The sequence below is a fragment of the Eptesicus fuscus genome, chromosome 6 (genome assembly GCF_027574615.1).
Source record: "Eptesicus fuscus isolate TK198812 chromosome 6, DD_ASM_mEF_20220401, whole genome shotgun sequence".
Lineage (NCBI taxonomy): Eukaryota > Metazoa > Chordata > Mammalia > Chiroptera > Vespertilionidae > Eptesicus > Eptesicus fuscus.
Window position 1 is genome coordinate 52564714 of NC_072478.1, and position 14413 is coordinate 52579126.

The window sequence follows — 14413 nt, forward strand, 5'->3', positions numbered from 1 at the left end:
CTTTGACATCCCATCTCTGTTTCTTTTGCAACTTACCTTTTCGACACACTCTGCTCTGCCAGCCAGGACTTGGAACAGCTCAGTTTGACAGAGAAATTAAGTGCCACTGTTTACTGAGTTGTTGGAAATACCTTTTCACTCCCAATTTTAAGACATTGATAAAACAATTATTTACCCCAAAAAATATCTGTTTCAGTCAGATTCTCAACAACCAATAAGAGAGAGACTCTTTTAAATAAAACCTTCTGTGGCCAGATAGCTCCCAAATGAGAACACTAATCTGCACTCACAATGGACCAGAGAGGGAGCTTTGTGTCATTTCATTTAAAATCCACGTTGCTTTTTAAGCCATTAGGAAGCAGTAGCTGGTAAAATGCAGGGAAGGGAAAGTACACCTTAGAATCGCAGAAATGCCCACATTACTGTGAATTAGCCAAACCTCCTCCCTGGTACTAACCTGAGATCTCATACTTGAGAAACTTCAGGGAAAGTGGTAGAAGAAAATTAGGAATACCTAAGTCACGTGCCAGGCATATGATACTTCAGCTATCCCATAAGACAGCCCTAAAGCAAAGTTAACAATAAAGCAACTTCCTCTTAAAGTCTCAGAAGAAAATCAGAGCCTCTACTGCCTTCAGATGACTTTTAAAAATTAGAACTATGGGAAATTAACTGAATTTTCAGTTAAGTATAGTTGGCGTCAACACAAGGGCTTCTGAATGATAGAATTGGTGTAGTGCTGTTTACTCAGCATTCGTTTATCCAATTTAACTCCTTTTAAAAAACATTATTTTGAATAAATATAAACTAATTAGGGGGGAATCAATGCTGGCGTAGTTTGTGATTAAACTGGACCAACTACGTAACAGACGGGAAGTGGGCCACACTCACTACGTGGATGCAGTTGGAAGTTCGGTACGTCAGAGACACAGCGATTCACGGCTGGTTTCAAAGCAGGTTGCCTCAAGAAATTAGGGTTTCCCTCCCTGAGAGTGTTGCCTCTTTCTGAATGTCACCAATCAGGTCCCTGAGGCCCTGTGATGTAGGATTACTGCTAGGTCGCTGGGGGACGCGTGAGGGCTTGGAGACGAGATGAGAATCGGGCGAGCACACGATACAAACTGGGGACAGACCGCTCTTGGATGAGCGGCTCAGACCACAGCCCAGCAGCCCTCCATGGACAAATGTTCTCACACATCAACTCCAGAGAGAGGGGCCACTGTGACCCTGAAATGACATCACCCGTCAGCTGTGTTCCTAAGCATGCAGGGCAAGAGTCAAAGCACCCGCGTGGGGACCGTCAGAAGCTGTGCGAAGGACATGCGGTCGGCACTTACAACCCGGGGCTGCCCTTCTCCATTCAGCCCCACGAGCAGCGCGCACGGGCCAGGGGCCTGACCACACATGCTTGGTGCCCAGGGTCCTCCCACCTCCCTGTCAGAGGGTCAGGGAGATGGCAGAGATCGCGGGGGTCAAGTTCACGAGGTGGCCAGGGAATCCCGGATGCAGCCAGACCACACATCTACTCTGCACCCTTTTCAGCAAATACAGTTGCGTCCAAACAGCAGATGATATAACTGATCTACCAAAACAGGAATCCGAGGGGGGAGAGTGTCACGAGGTGTCTTCAATACCTTCTAACCGGCTGTGATTTCAAGAGCTCCTGGCCACACTATTGCGGACCTACCTGGTTTGGCCCTCCTCTGCGTCAGCCCCGCCCCCGTCTCCAGTCCTGCTAGGGAGCACAGAGGCCCAGGTGAAGGTCCCTCTGCAGCCAGAAGCAGGGTCTGCACAGCTGGAAGGACCTCCACAGAGCAGAGAAGCCTTGCAGGCTCCGGTGTGTGTCCCAGGTCACGGAGAAGCAACCGGCCGGCCCGCAGCCTCACGTCACCACGTGGCATCGCAGTGGGCCACAGCACACTCACAAACAGAAAGGAGGGGGACAGGACTTAAATCTCAAGATCTGCATAACCTGCGTGTCATCAGCACAGGCCAGGGCCTCTCCTCGGCTGTTCCTGCCTCCCCCACAGAGGACAGGACGCTTCCTACTTCCTCCGGGAGAGCAGCCAGCCTCGCTAGCTTCCTCCCTTCCTCAGCTTCCTTCCTTCCTTCCTTCCCTTTCCTTCCTTCCTTCCTTCCTTCCTCAGCTTCCTCCCTTCCTCAGCTTCCTTCCTTCCTTCCTTCCTTCCTTCCTTCCTTCCTTCCTTCCTTCCTTCCTTCCTTCCTTCCTTCCTCATGGCATGCAGTGTGATGTTAACCCCGAAGGCATGGCAAGTGAGTGCAGGGGAAGCTGGGAAGTCTCACACTGTCCTAACTTATAAAGGAAGGAAAGGACCATACGTAGCAAGTCAATAAAACAACAAAATAAAGATTCTATTTCCTCTCAGCTGAGTAGGAGAAACCTCTCGGGGATTTTCTTAGAGGTGGAAAGTGTGGTCCATGATGCATTTCCCGGGTTCCTGGGAGTCATAAGATCACTATTTAAAAAGCTCAAGGCCACTCACTATCAATGACACTGACACATCACTGCCAGCCCTGGCTGCCGTGAACCAGAAATGCAGATTGCTCACACCGGGGGACATCACATTTTTCTCTCTAATGAAACCCAGGGTGGCTGGGCCTCTGGGCAAGCTATCTTCCCGAGACAGGCAGGCGCTCGGCGCGGGAAGGCGGCCTTACAAGTGTGCCTGTGAATTCTGAGACCTCCGCAGTCATATGCCAGAAACATGAATTATTTCTCTCTCTCGGGTTCAGGAATATTTTTCTTTGCCAAAACCAAGGTTTGGGGGCAGCTGGGAAAGCTTGTGATTTCCCCAGACCTGGCAGGAAGCAGCTGGCTGCTTTGCAGCTTTGGGCTTGGATCAGTGGAAAGACATTCTCCAGACCTGACTCCAGCCTCAGCACAGACAGGTGCCCGTCCTCACAGCTCGCCCAACCCCACTGCAGGCCTCTGGTGCCCAGTTCCCTCAAATGAAAGGGCTTATGGTGGGAAGGGCATGTCGGTTAAAAGTGGCTATTACTGTACCAGATATTCCCTTTCTTCCCCTCACCATTCAGTGGTGGTAGCTCCTCCCCACTGTTACTACCCGAGCTCAGGGCTGCAGGTTTGATCACCAGGCAGCCCTTTCAAATGCCCTGAGCAAGATCCTCCAAAGGCGCACACATCGGCCTCCCTCCAGAGAAAGTACTTACACTCTCTTCCTCTGACAGGCCCCACACGCCCCATCATCTCCTCAATGTTCTACCAGTTTGTCAGGTATGTCCCCACCCACCATCCCGCCGCCTTCCCACAAAGCACCTGTGACCACCTAGAGGGACCGCCCAGCTGTGAGATCAGCTGCCCCGGGAGCCGGGAGCCCATCCCAGCTCCCGCAGGCCCGAGGGCTTCCTGACCCTGGGAGTTTCTGCATTTAGTGAGCGGGGATATGAGCATCTCTCTCGGGGCTGCAGGGTGGCTCAGAGACAGGATGAAATGCTCTGTGGACGGAAAGCTTCCGTGGTGGTGACTGTTTAGCATCTAGGCATTTCCAAGAACTAGAGGGTCCCTCCTTTACAACGTAGCTACGTCAGTCCCTGGGCTGCCCTGGGATTAGACTCCTCCTCCGGCTGTGCACTCACCCCTGGCCCCTCGCGCTCCTACCTCCCAACCTCGGGCCACTATCCCGAGCAACGGAGAGAAGCCTGCACCCCTGCTACAGAGCAGGTCTCAGCCAAAGACACCGAGCAGTTGCGCCCCGGTTTTCCTAACTGACACCCGTCCTCGGCTGCCAGGGCTCCACCCCTCACCACGAGGGCCGCCCTCGACCTGCACTGCACACCTCAAGGGCCCAGAGCAGAACTCCACACCCAGGGGGACTGCGCCAACACTGCCCACATCTGCACATACTTCTCATGGCGCGGTTCACGATGACGCCGACGGTTAAGCAGCTGTCGGCACCTCGTGCAACCGCGATCCTGCAACCCTCCACGCCCAGGACGTTCCCAGGCGGAGGTGCCCTCGGAGGCCTCAGCAGTTCTGTAATCGCACACAGGGCTCACTCTTGGGTCTCACCCCCAGGACTGCACCAGTGCTCTCAGCTGCTGAGGTCACCGACCATCAGTTCACCCGCTAAAGCGATGGGGAAGCATTCCTTCTGCATCACCACTCACATCAGATGCCGAAAACCAAAACGGGTAAGAACAGAGACGAGGGCTGCGGCCTCTGCACTGTCCGGTGCGGGTGGCGTGGCCATAGGTGGCTACCAGGACGTGAAGGTGCCTAAGCCACAGCGATGTGCCGTAACTGCCAATACACACCGACTTCAAAGACTTAGTGCCCCAAAATGGAACATATCCCGATGGCTTCTTTGCATCGATTACATGTTGAAATCATACTTTGGACATATTTCGATGTACTGCATTTAAAAAAAAAAAATACACTATACCCTTCATTTCACCTGTTCCTCTTTACTCTTGTTTTTTAACCGGGTACCAGAAAGTGTTAAATGATGTGGCTTCCGTTACATTTCTATGGGACGGCAGCTGCTCCAGGAATTTTTCTCTGAGACAACATGGTCAGTCAATAGTCTTTCTTCCCAGATGGTTCATCTGCTCTGAACTGTCTTTGTGATCTCCTAATTCACATACCGCAGTCTTATCCGTGAAAATATTCTGGGCAAGTGTGGCCAAATGCTTTTAACCCATAGATTCCTCCTATTTCCAGATCTCCACAACCGTTAGGAAGGAGACACACACTCACTGACTCTTGGCCCGGCTGCTGAGCCCAGCTGATGGCTTCGCAGGTCAGCGCTTCCCTTTTCCTACCCCTGGTTAGGGGTCAGTTTCGTTGGGCGCTGATCACCCGCCCAGGTAAAGGAATGAGCACAAAGCAGGCACGTGCCAGTCTCCCTGTGCAGGAGTGGAGGAGCCCGGCACTACACCTGCATTCTGGGAGCAGGAGAGCTCAATGAATGTCCCCTAAATGCATGGGCGAGCGGCCAGCGTGCCTGTGGTGGCAGAACCGTCATCTGGGATCGTTATTCAGATGGCCACTCACACCCAGGCCCTGATTTGCATCTGGATGACAGGGACCTCCAAAGGGACAGGCTTTGGCATCGGCAGGACTTAACACAGCTTCGAGGCTGTCTCCCGCCCGTTCCGTGACCTGGGTTATATCACCGAGGTTCCTGGGCTGCTCTGTCCACCCCACACTCTGCTCTAGGTGCTGGGGATAGAGATGACTCCGTAAGACCTGCCAGGCCACGCTAGGCCCCGCCACTCCTGCTTCACGCTCCTTCCTTTCCCTGGGCCATCCCCACCCCATCACGTTCCTGGCCTCTCGAGTGTGGCACAGAGGGCGGGAGCACGTGCCAGAAAGACGGCGCTACTTCCTCCTGCCACCGGTGACGGGCACTGCCCTGGCCACTTACTAAGTCTTCGGCAAATGTCTTTGGACGTCACAGCTGAAGGGCCAGGGTCAGGCTCCAGGGTCAGGTCAGTGCCAGAGGCCTCGTCCCATCACTGTTTTCATTGCCTGCTCCTCCCTTTATGTTACGTTTCCCCTCCATTAACAAACGCATTTTAATTGGACACCGTGGAGAGAGATGAGCAGTGTATTCTAGAGCCGTCCATCACAGCTTTTGGGAAACCGCCCTCCTCCTGCTTTAATGGGAGCCGGTACCTGCTGCCGCTGCGGGCCAGGAAGCCCATCTGTATTTCGCAGCCAGCCTCTCCATCCAGGGGCAGCGCCAGCCCGGGGGTGGGTCACTGCAGGACCACCTCACCCGTCATCCGTACGGCAATTGGGACAAGAGATCCAGAGCCGACCTAGACGGCTTCGAGGCCTGGGTTGTACAGCCTTGAGCACTGGGGGCAGGTGCAGGGCCGTGACCTGAGCTACAGGCAAGCAGACGTTACAGAGGGAAAAAGCAAGAGCCGAAATGCAGCAGAAGCAGAGGTAGACCACAGAGAGAGAGAGAGAGGGGAGGGGAGGGGGACACCTGCCCTGGCCCCCCATTTCCACGGAGCCTCACCTTCCTGCCGGCACTCCACAGGCCCCGCAGTGGTCACGCCCGTGACCCCGGCTAGCCTTGAGCTTCGGCTGCATGAGCTTCTGCACCTGTAAGAAACCAGCTTCGACCAAAACACACCGTCTCCCCGAGCACCATCCCTCGACCCCCGCATGGCCCCGAGGCTTCGCGAACACAGACACCGGCACCTGCTGACAGCTGGGCCTCTGACCACACGCCCTTTGAGAAATGACGACACAGAAACCTCTGCCCACCCCGACGAGTTTTTCTCCGTAAGGAAGCGTTTATTGCAGGAAGGAGGCAAAAGTCTAACAATGCGAAGGAACTACAGGGCCCAGCAGGTCAGAAGAGAAGCAGGTAGAACAAAGACACGGGTTATGTACAATTATTAAAAAGAGCAGGTGGTGGAAAACAAGGGAAAACTGCCAGCAGCCTTCCAGGAGGTTAGTCACAGAGGGGTGAGCCGGCGCCTCCGCCCGGTGCTGCCGGGGCCCTGGGCCGGGCCGCTCAGGACGCCCGGTGCCTCCCGCCCGCTGGTGCGGAGCCCGTGATGCCGCCTGCGCCAGGCCTTTCCTTCAAAGCCCAAGGCCGACTTTATTAGCGTTTTCAATTCATATGTGGGAAGAGCGGTGGGGAAACGCACAATGTCCAGGGAAGAAAGTCACCTCCCCGGGGGTCTGTGCACAAATAAATACCCAGTGTTGTCGCCGCGAGCGGCGTCTCTGCGCTGCGTGGTGGCGCCTGACGGCCTCTGCGTGGGGTCCTGTCCCGGGGCGCACGGTCCTCCCGGGTGCGATTCTCCACGGAAAGCCAGTCCCCCAAGCCGTCAGCAGGGAAGGCTCCGGCACCTCCCCCAGGACACCCACCCCGGGGCAGGGGCAGGGGCAGGCGCAGCCCTAAGTTCCCGGTAAGAAAAGGGGCCCTCGGAGCCACTCGGAGCTCCTTAATGAGGGAAAGGTCTTGGCCCATCCAAAGTGTTTATACAAAAATGCATCCGATGCTGGGAAAAGGTTGCACATTCTGGTGACGCTGCAAAACGTCATTTTGAAATTCAGATGATTTAAAACGAGCCGCGGCGAACAGGTCACCGAAGCTGACGCTGCCTATGCCACCCCAGGCGCCGAGGGCAGAGCCCGGGGGAGCGAGGCGGCGGGAGCCCCGGCCAGCGGCCCGCAGAGGACGGTGCGGGGGTCAGTCCCGGTGGCGGCGCCAGGTCCCTGCGCGCTCACAGCCCGGGGCGGGGGAGCAGGGGCGCGGGGGAGAGTCCGGGGCGCCAGGGGGCTCCTGGGCGGAGGGAGGAACTGGAGAGGCGGGCTCCGTCCCGGGCCGGCCGCCGTCCTGACAGTGTTTGCTGCAGAAGATCTGGCCCTCCTTATCTAGAGCCGTGTTCTGCGGAGAGACCAGGGGACAGACAGCGCGTTAGCCTGCAGGGCCGGGGCGCGGCCACCACGACAGCGCACGACGAGCATGCAGGGCTCAGGGACAGAGGAGGAGAAATAACCGCAGGCCTCGCCTAGCAGCAGCCCGCGCACAAGCAGGCTCAGGGCCTCTCCCTGCCCCTGCGGCTCCCTGGGTGCCCCTGCGGCTCCCTGGGTGCCCCTGCGCCCTGCATGGCGGCTGCGGGACTCTTCTAGCTCCGAGCTGCACCTGAGTTCTGAGTGTTTCCTCCGGGGCCCAGACCTGGAGCCCAACGGAATCTGGTTCCATAAGCAAACCCTAGGGCAGTGGTCGGCAAACTCATTAGTCAACAGAGCCAAATATCAACAGTACAACGATGGAAATTTCTTTTGAGAGCCAAATTTTTTTAAACTTAAACTTCTTCTAACGCCACTTCTTCAAAAAAGACTCGCCCAGGCCGTGGTATTTTGTGGAAGAGCCACACTCAAGGGGCCAAAGAGCCGCATGTGGCTCGTGAGCCGCAGTTTGCCGACCACGGCCCTAGGAGAAGGTTAGGGCTTTGACGGTGAACCTTTCTCCAGAAAGCTCTCCATCACGGGTGGAAAAGCTACTCGTGGGTCATACAAGTAAGTAATCCCCTTACACCCCACGTGGCTGCTTACGCCAGGGAAGGCCCGGGGACCGATGCTGCCTTAGCACCCGTTTCAGATCCTCCACGATCCCTCACCTGCCCTGCTTTACCTCATCGCACCCCGACTTTTCTAATCTGCTCAGCTATCGGGGAGCACAGAGACAGCCCCAAATGGTAAGAAATCGCCTTGCTTTCTGGCCCTACCCTGGGCGGGGAGACTTTCCCCTCCTCTGACTCACTTTGAGGATTTCTGGTTTGTCCAGCGGGACCCAGCCAGCTCTCAGGCACCTAGCCAAAAGGCACAGCCATCAGAAGGCGTTTTGTAACCTAACTACCTTGGGGGGAGGGGGCGGGCGGCGGGGAATGTACCCCAGGTTCCTTCAGTACTCTGACTGAAATTATAAAGAAGTCTAGAGAAAATCTGAATCATCAAAGGGCTGAGAGAGAGGACGGCTGCCTTAGGGCTCTTGGTGTCAGCGGTCCATGGGCCCTTCCGAGCTCAGGCTGAACATCAGCAATCTCCAAGGACCATTTCAGTGACCGAGCAGAGGTAACTGTGGAAAAGCCAAATCAGATCCTTAGTGTGGCTCTTCCACCAGCTTCCTGCCCCCAGCCACCCCTTGCAAGAACATGGACCAGGCGAGAGGCAGCCTTCAGTTTTTTCTACCCCAGAATTTCTGCTGGAAGAAGAAACCACCAGCCATCCCGTTATTTCTCCTCTTCTCTTCCTGTGGATGCAGTGGAACAAAGCATCGCAGGCAGTTAGTACATACCATGGCCTTGGACCTAGTCAGAGGGAGCAAAGGCAGGCGGCGGGGAGGCAGGAGAGGGGGAGAGAAGCAGGGACAGAAACTAGACTTACTTCAAACAGAAGCAACACGATTGAAACAGTTTTGTCTGTCTTAAATTAAGCCCAAATCATTCCCAGATAACGCGGGAAAGCAGCATAATCCCCCGAGCCTAAAGCACTCCGTTTGCATTCATGGCTCCTCCAAGTCAAGATTCCATGGGAACCAGGTTTCTTGTCGTTCCCTTTTAGCCACAAGGTGGCGCCATCAGGTCCCCAGGCTGGGAGGAAGCCCAATGGGACAAATAGCCTCCTGGGCAAATGCACTGACTTGCCCCTGGCTAAGGACCAGTCGGAGAAATGCAAGTGCAATCCAAAACAGCAGGCCTGTCTTACACCAAAACCCATCCAACAGAATTCTCTTCTCTTATCTCAAAGGCTAGCTGACCTACACTGTCTTGCTGATAAAAACGCCATCTCTGGAAAAGTAGCTGGAGAAAGAGAACAAAGACCTTCACAAAGGTACCCATCTTAGGCTGTCACTCACGAAAAAAAAAAATGCTTTTTCACAGAAGTGAAAAAAAAAAAACATTTATCAAGAGGACTCCTAGGGTCCTCCTATGCACTGGCCAGCTGCTGTTCTGCGAAGGCAGGCAGTGTGGCAGGCCGGGGCAGCTTCCCAAGGGTGTGCTCGGCTGGCCGAGAGGGTGTCAGCAGGTGCAGGAGGCCTGCACCGAGAAGCAGCTGAGAGCTGGCGATGGCGTCAGAAGTCTGAGAAAAGCATGCAGATTTAGGGGGGACGAGAGCGAGAGCTGCTCTGTGAAGCACAGCGTGGCGAATACCAGATTTCTGCTTCAGGAGTCCCCACAGTCTCAACTGGGTCAAGAGTGGAACTCAGAAGTGTGTCTCAAACTGTCAAATCAAACTGTCAAATGAAACGCAGACAACAGCATCAACTGTACTTTCCTTTCACTGGTAGTTACCATTCCTACCCTTTCCTTTTCTCCCAGGAGCCTCAGGCACCAACGTGTCTGTGTTTTTGTTTTTGTTTTTAGGGGGGGCGGGGGACACTAGGGGTGACAGTGGGTAGTAAGGCTCTGCCTGTAGGTTACACAACAGTTACCCGGGGGCCCCACCTCCAACATGTATGCACTGTTCCCACTACTGTCTGCATGGCAGGCACCACATCAGCCTCACATACTCCAGGTGTGGAGAACATGTAACTATCAGGGAGATTAATTTGTGATTTTTAATATGAAAAACATTGAAAACTGTTCCCAAGGACACACAGACACACAGGATAACCACACGGAAGCCTTGCAAGCTGCCCCCACACAACCGTGCCCCCGGTCAGGTCCTCAGCTGGGTGAGGAGGAGCATGACGTGAGTCACCCCTGCTTTCGGGGACCAGCCAAACCTCACAGGCCGGCCCTCTGGCCCTCGGGACTTGGTACCGCCAGAGACAAGCTTTACTGATTTCCCCTGTAGGTGCTGAATGGGACAATGTCACTCAGCAGCTCCTCAGCGCTAACCACCTGCAGAGTTGTGTAGGGAACACGGGGCTAGACAGAGCCCTGCCAACATGCTCCGAGTGACAAGGGAACACACGTGTGAGCACACGACGTTGACAGTCACCAATGGAGTTACAGACAATAGCAGGTTGTTCATTCATAGAAACACCCAGTTAAAGCTCAGAAGTTTAAAATTTGGCTGTGGAACTCCATCAACACGAGGAGGAATGGGTTCTGCCCGAGGGGGTCTCAAGGGCATAGTCCAGAACAGAGCCTGTGCTGAAGCCTGGGGCAGGAGGGCGGGGCACGCAGGAGCCGCAGCAGGCCCCAGGCCTCCGGCCAGCGATGCCCGATGCCCACTGTGGGCCCCGAGTCGGCTGTCCCAGGCCCCGGGGAGGCTCGCCCAGGCCCTGGGCCCAGCTCGGCAAAGGCCCTTCCTCCCGGGACCAGGCAGCTTTATTAACGTACAGTGACTAGGTTTTGATTCTAACAAATCACTCTTCCTAAGGCTCTTCATCGCGTGTCAAGTGCGCCAATGGATAACGTTTTCCTGAATTTTCCCAGAAGTTGCCTAACTTTGGGGCATGTGGCAGGCTGCACACTCCTTATCTCGTGCACCATCAGGGAACCACTGAACATGTGCTCCTGCTGCTGGCTCAGTCTAGGAGGTTCTTTGGGCGTTTTCTCTCTCTCTCTCCCTCTCTCTCTCTCCCCCCCCCCCCCCCCCCCCCCCCCCCACACACACACCCATGTCTCCCTCTTCTCCCCTTTCTCTTCTATCTCACCTTTGCGCCTCCCCCTCCCCCCGGCCCATTTTCTTTGTCTCCATTTCCCTTAAGCCCCAAGGGCCCTTCTTATGCTGATCCTCTATGGCTCACTGCTTCTACCTCTGTGACTTTCTAAATAAACTTTCTATTAAATTTTGGGGGGAAAAGATGGTTCTTTTCAAAGTGTGTAAGCTGTCGTTCTGTGACAACGCCGCCTTTCTCAGGCTTTCTGCGAGCACGGCTGAAATGCCAGGAAAACCACAACTCAAGAGGCCTTCCCAGATTTTGGCACAGAACACCCCAAAGCCCTGAAACGTGTCAAAAGATCCTGTTTGCAGGCTTTGTCGGGGGGGGGGGGGGGGGGGCGGGGGGGAGCAAGCTTTCCAGCAGGGAGAGCTGAGGGAGGTGCAGGGACAGACGGAGGGCTGCCAAGTGCACGCAGCCTCCCCCTGGGGACGGAGGAGGGACAGACCAGCGAGGCCAAGAAGGTGGTGGCTACTCGGCAGCTGCATTTCATCTTCACCGGGGGGGAGTGTGCTTCCACCCCAACTTCTGTGGGATATCCTTAGGTTCCTAGACTGCAGTGCACCAGGAGAATAAGCAACTGAGTTCCTTCCAGTTGGTCCGGAAGCAAATCAAACCTTCCCAGAAGGGGCGGGGCCTGTCCTGCCGTGAGGAGGATGGAGCTGGGGGTCGGCCATTAGGAGCCATAGGTGCTGCTGAGACCCAAGGTTGTCAGGAGTGGCCTAGATGTTAACAACTCCGGTGCTGGTTTCCCAGAAAGTCTGATTGTGAAGACACCCCAGCTGACTCTCTGGCTCTGCGGGGTGGGGGAGGGGCAACCCCTCCCTTGCTCCTGGGGCCTGAGCGGGGTGTGGGCAGGTGGAGAGCCCAGGCCCAGACGCTGAGAGCTGGCTGCGCGGTCCCCCTTTGCCAAGGGCTCGGGTCTGACAGTGCGGCGGGGGGTGCTGAGCGCAATTCTGGCTCAGTTTGGTCTGTTCTGCCCGTATTTCCCTTTCGCTGAACTTTCGTAAACTGGTTGTGTTTGTGGATTTCAGTAAATGGCCTGGAAAACACTTTGGAAGAACGAAGGCCTGGAAAAATATGGCGATCCTTGTTCCTGACTTCTCCCAACATTCTACCCTGGAGAAAACTAATTTCTCCACAGTGTTCAGTACTTTTAATAACCACAAAGGACTGATTCTTAAAAATGGCATTTGTTTCACTTGGGCTGTTTCTTTTTGCACCTCCAGTCACTGTGCTGGAAGCCTGGGGCAGGCAGGGCGTGACTCCCTGGTGCTGTAAACCCCGCAGAGGGGAAAGCAGCAGCGGCCACCGCCCCAGGGCGCTGGGCCCAGACCCGCAGGAGCGCCCGGCGCCGGGGCCCTGGCCTGGCCTCGCTGGGATCTGCGCAATTCCCCGCCCGGTGCGCCTCCCGCGCCAAGCCCATCTCCAAGTGAGAGGAGGACATGGAAGGCGCCAGCTTCCATGTGCGGGAAGCTCTTTAGCTATTCACTTCCCAAGCGTCAGGGGTGGCGGAGTGGCAGGCCGGACACGGCGCTCCCCAGGCAGAGCCGGGCCCACTTACCATGATCACGGAGACCCCGGTGGTGGTGCTGTTCTGTTTGGGGAGCGCGTTATTAAAGTGCTGTTTTAGTTTACCTGTTACTTCGGCCTGCATATTATTCTCCTGGGAGGCGTCATCCTACGGAAAGGAATGGAATACAGTGGTTCGCATTCCTTAACGGCAGGCACACACCACCCACCGCCACCACCACCTCTTCCGAACGGGCCATCTTAGCCACAGGGTCAGGGGAACCAGGACCTATGAACAATGACCCTGTTACGCTGCAGCTCTGGGCCCTCAGAAAAACCTACACCAGTGGTCGGCAAACTGCGGCTCGCGAGCCACATGCGGCTCTTTGGCCCCTTGAGTGTGGCTCTTCCACAAAATACCATGGCCTGGGCGAGTCTATTTTGAAGAAGTGGTGTTAGAAGAAGTTTTTAAAACATTTGGCTCTCAAGAGAAATTTCAACCGTTGTACTGTTGATATTTGGCTCTGTTGACTAATGAGTTTGCCGACCACTGACCTACACCATTCACGGGCTCCTGAGGGCCTGGTGGAGTAAATTACCCCCCCTCCCTCCGCTCTGGGAGCCTCCGGAGCGAGGGGGTGCCGACTTCCCAGGGTCACTGTTCAGGGGACCGTGTCTGCCCTAAACCCACAGGCACCACCTACTTCCAAAGAACTCTGGTCAACAGGACACACCCTCCGCCCGCCCGGCTCTGGAAGGGACTGTGCCTCACTCCCCACACGTGTCGGGGCTCCTGTGGCCGTGGCCATGAAGACAGAGGGATCAGGGTCTGAAACATGCTCATCTCCGGCCAAATCCTGAAAACCCTCAGCCCTAAGAGCCGCAGAAGGCAAAGCTGAAAGGCTCCTTAGAGGACGTCCCAGCCGACCCCTTGCTCCCGCAGTGCCGGGGACTGAGGCGGAGAGAGCGAAGTGGCTTGCCCGGGCCACTCACAGAGCAGAACCGAATCCTCGAGGATCCCGGTGCCAACTCCTTAGAGAGCCCTCAATGGAGAGAGCAGGCCTCTACCTGCCGTGGGAGTGGGTGCAGAGCTCCGCCTGTGCAGGAGCCGTGGCGAGGAAGCACGCCGTGGGCCAGGGGACGCACAGGTGAGGTCACTCCCCGGGAATGGGGGTACGTACCGACACCCAGGGGTGGCTCAGGATTTGCCCCGCAGTACACCGCGCTTCCACGTTGACCTGAAGCATCTGGCTGATTAGTTCCTGGAAAGAAATGAGGAAGACAGCAGAGGTGACAAAAGGGCGACAATTCCAGCACAAACACAGAAATCCGAGTTTGCACCAAGTACTTCAAGGAACAGCCAGCACAGCTGCTCAGCCACCTGAGCTGAAAAGCTATCGTTGCCTCCACTCCCAGCGCCCACCAGGCGGGTCCGCAGGCACAGCCGCCGCACGCGGGCAGCGCGAGAGGAAAGGTCTCTCCTGAGCCCACCTTACGCCCAGATGTTCTCTCCGAAGAGTTCTGGTCGTTGCCACCCTCCCATAATGCAACACTGCGCTGCTATTCCTTTTGGCAATTCAGTCTGTCTCACGAGTCCACCCCCATGTTCCGACAGTGCCTAGTGCGTATTTCTTGAATAAACTAACAAACATTTAGGACTTAAAGGAGCAAAGGAGGATGGCGGATGCCCGCTGGGAGGAGAGCCAGGCCAGCTTCCAGAGCCTGGTTAACCGTGTCCGAGATGATACTATGGAATGAACTTGAGAAGAACCAAA

The 14413-nt window shown here is 55.8% G+C and overlaps 1 protein-coding gene across 5 annotated transcripts in view; it reads right to left on the reverse strand.

Moving 5' to 3' along the window:
- Positions 1–7199: 7199 nt before the first annotated feature.
- The window catches only part of DCLK2 (doublecortin like kinase 2), a 132685-nt gene continuing 125471 nt past the window's right edge, over positions 7200–14413 (reverse strand). For 4 of the 5 annotated variants that reach the window (XM_028151536.2, XM_008144003.3, XM_028151532.2 and 1 more), the window contains 3 exons: positions 13820–13900; positions 12691–12807; positions 7200–7397 (listed from right to left, as the gene is read on the reverse strand). In XM_028151536.2, coding sequence (XP_028007337.2) covers positions 7200–7397; positions 12691–12807; positions 13820–13900 — 396 coding nt within the window. Of the gene's footprint in view, positions 7398–9702; positions 9750–12690; positions 12808–13819; positions 13901–14413 lie in introns of those variants that run through there. The other variant, XM_028151558.2, reaches the window with a different exon arrangement.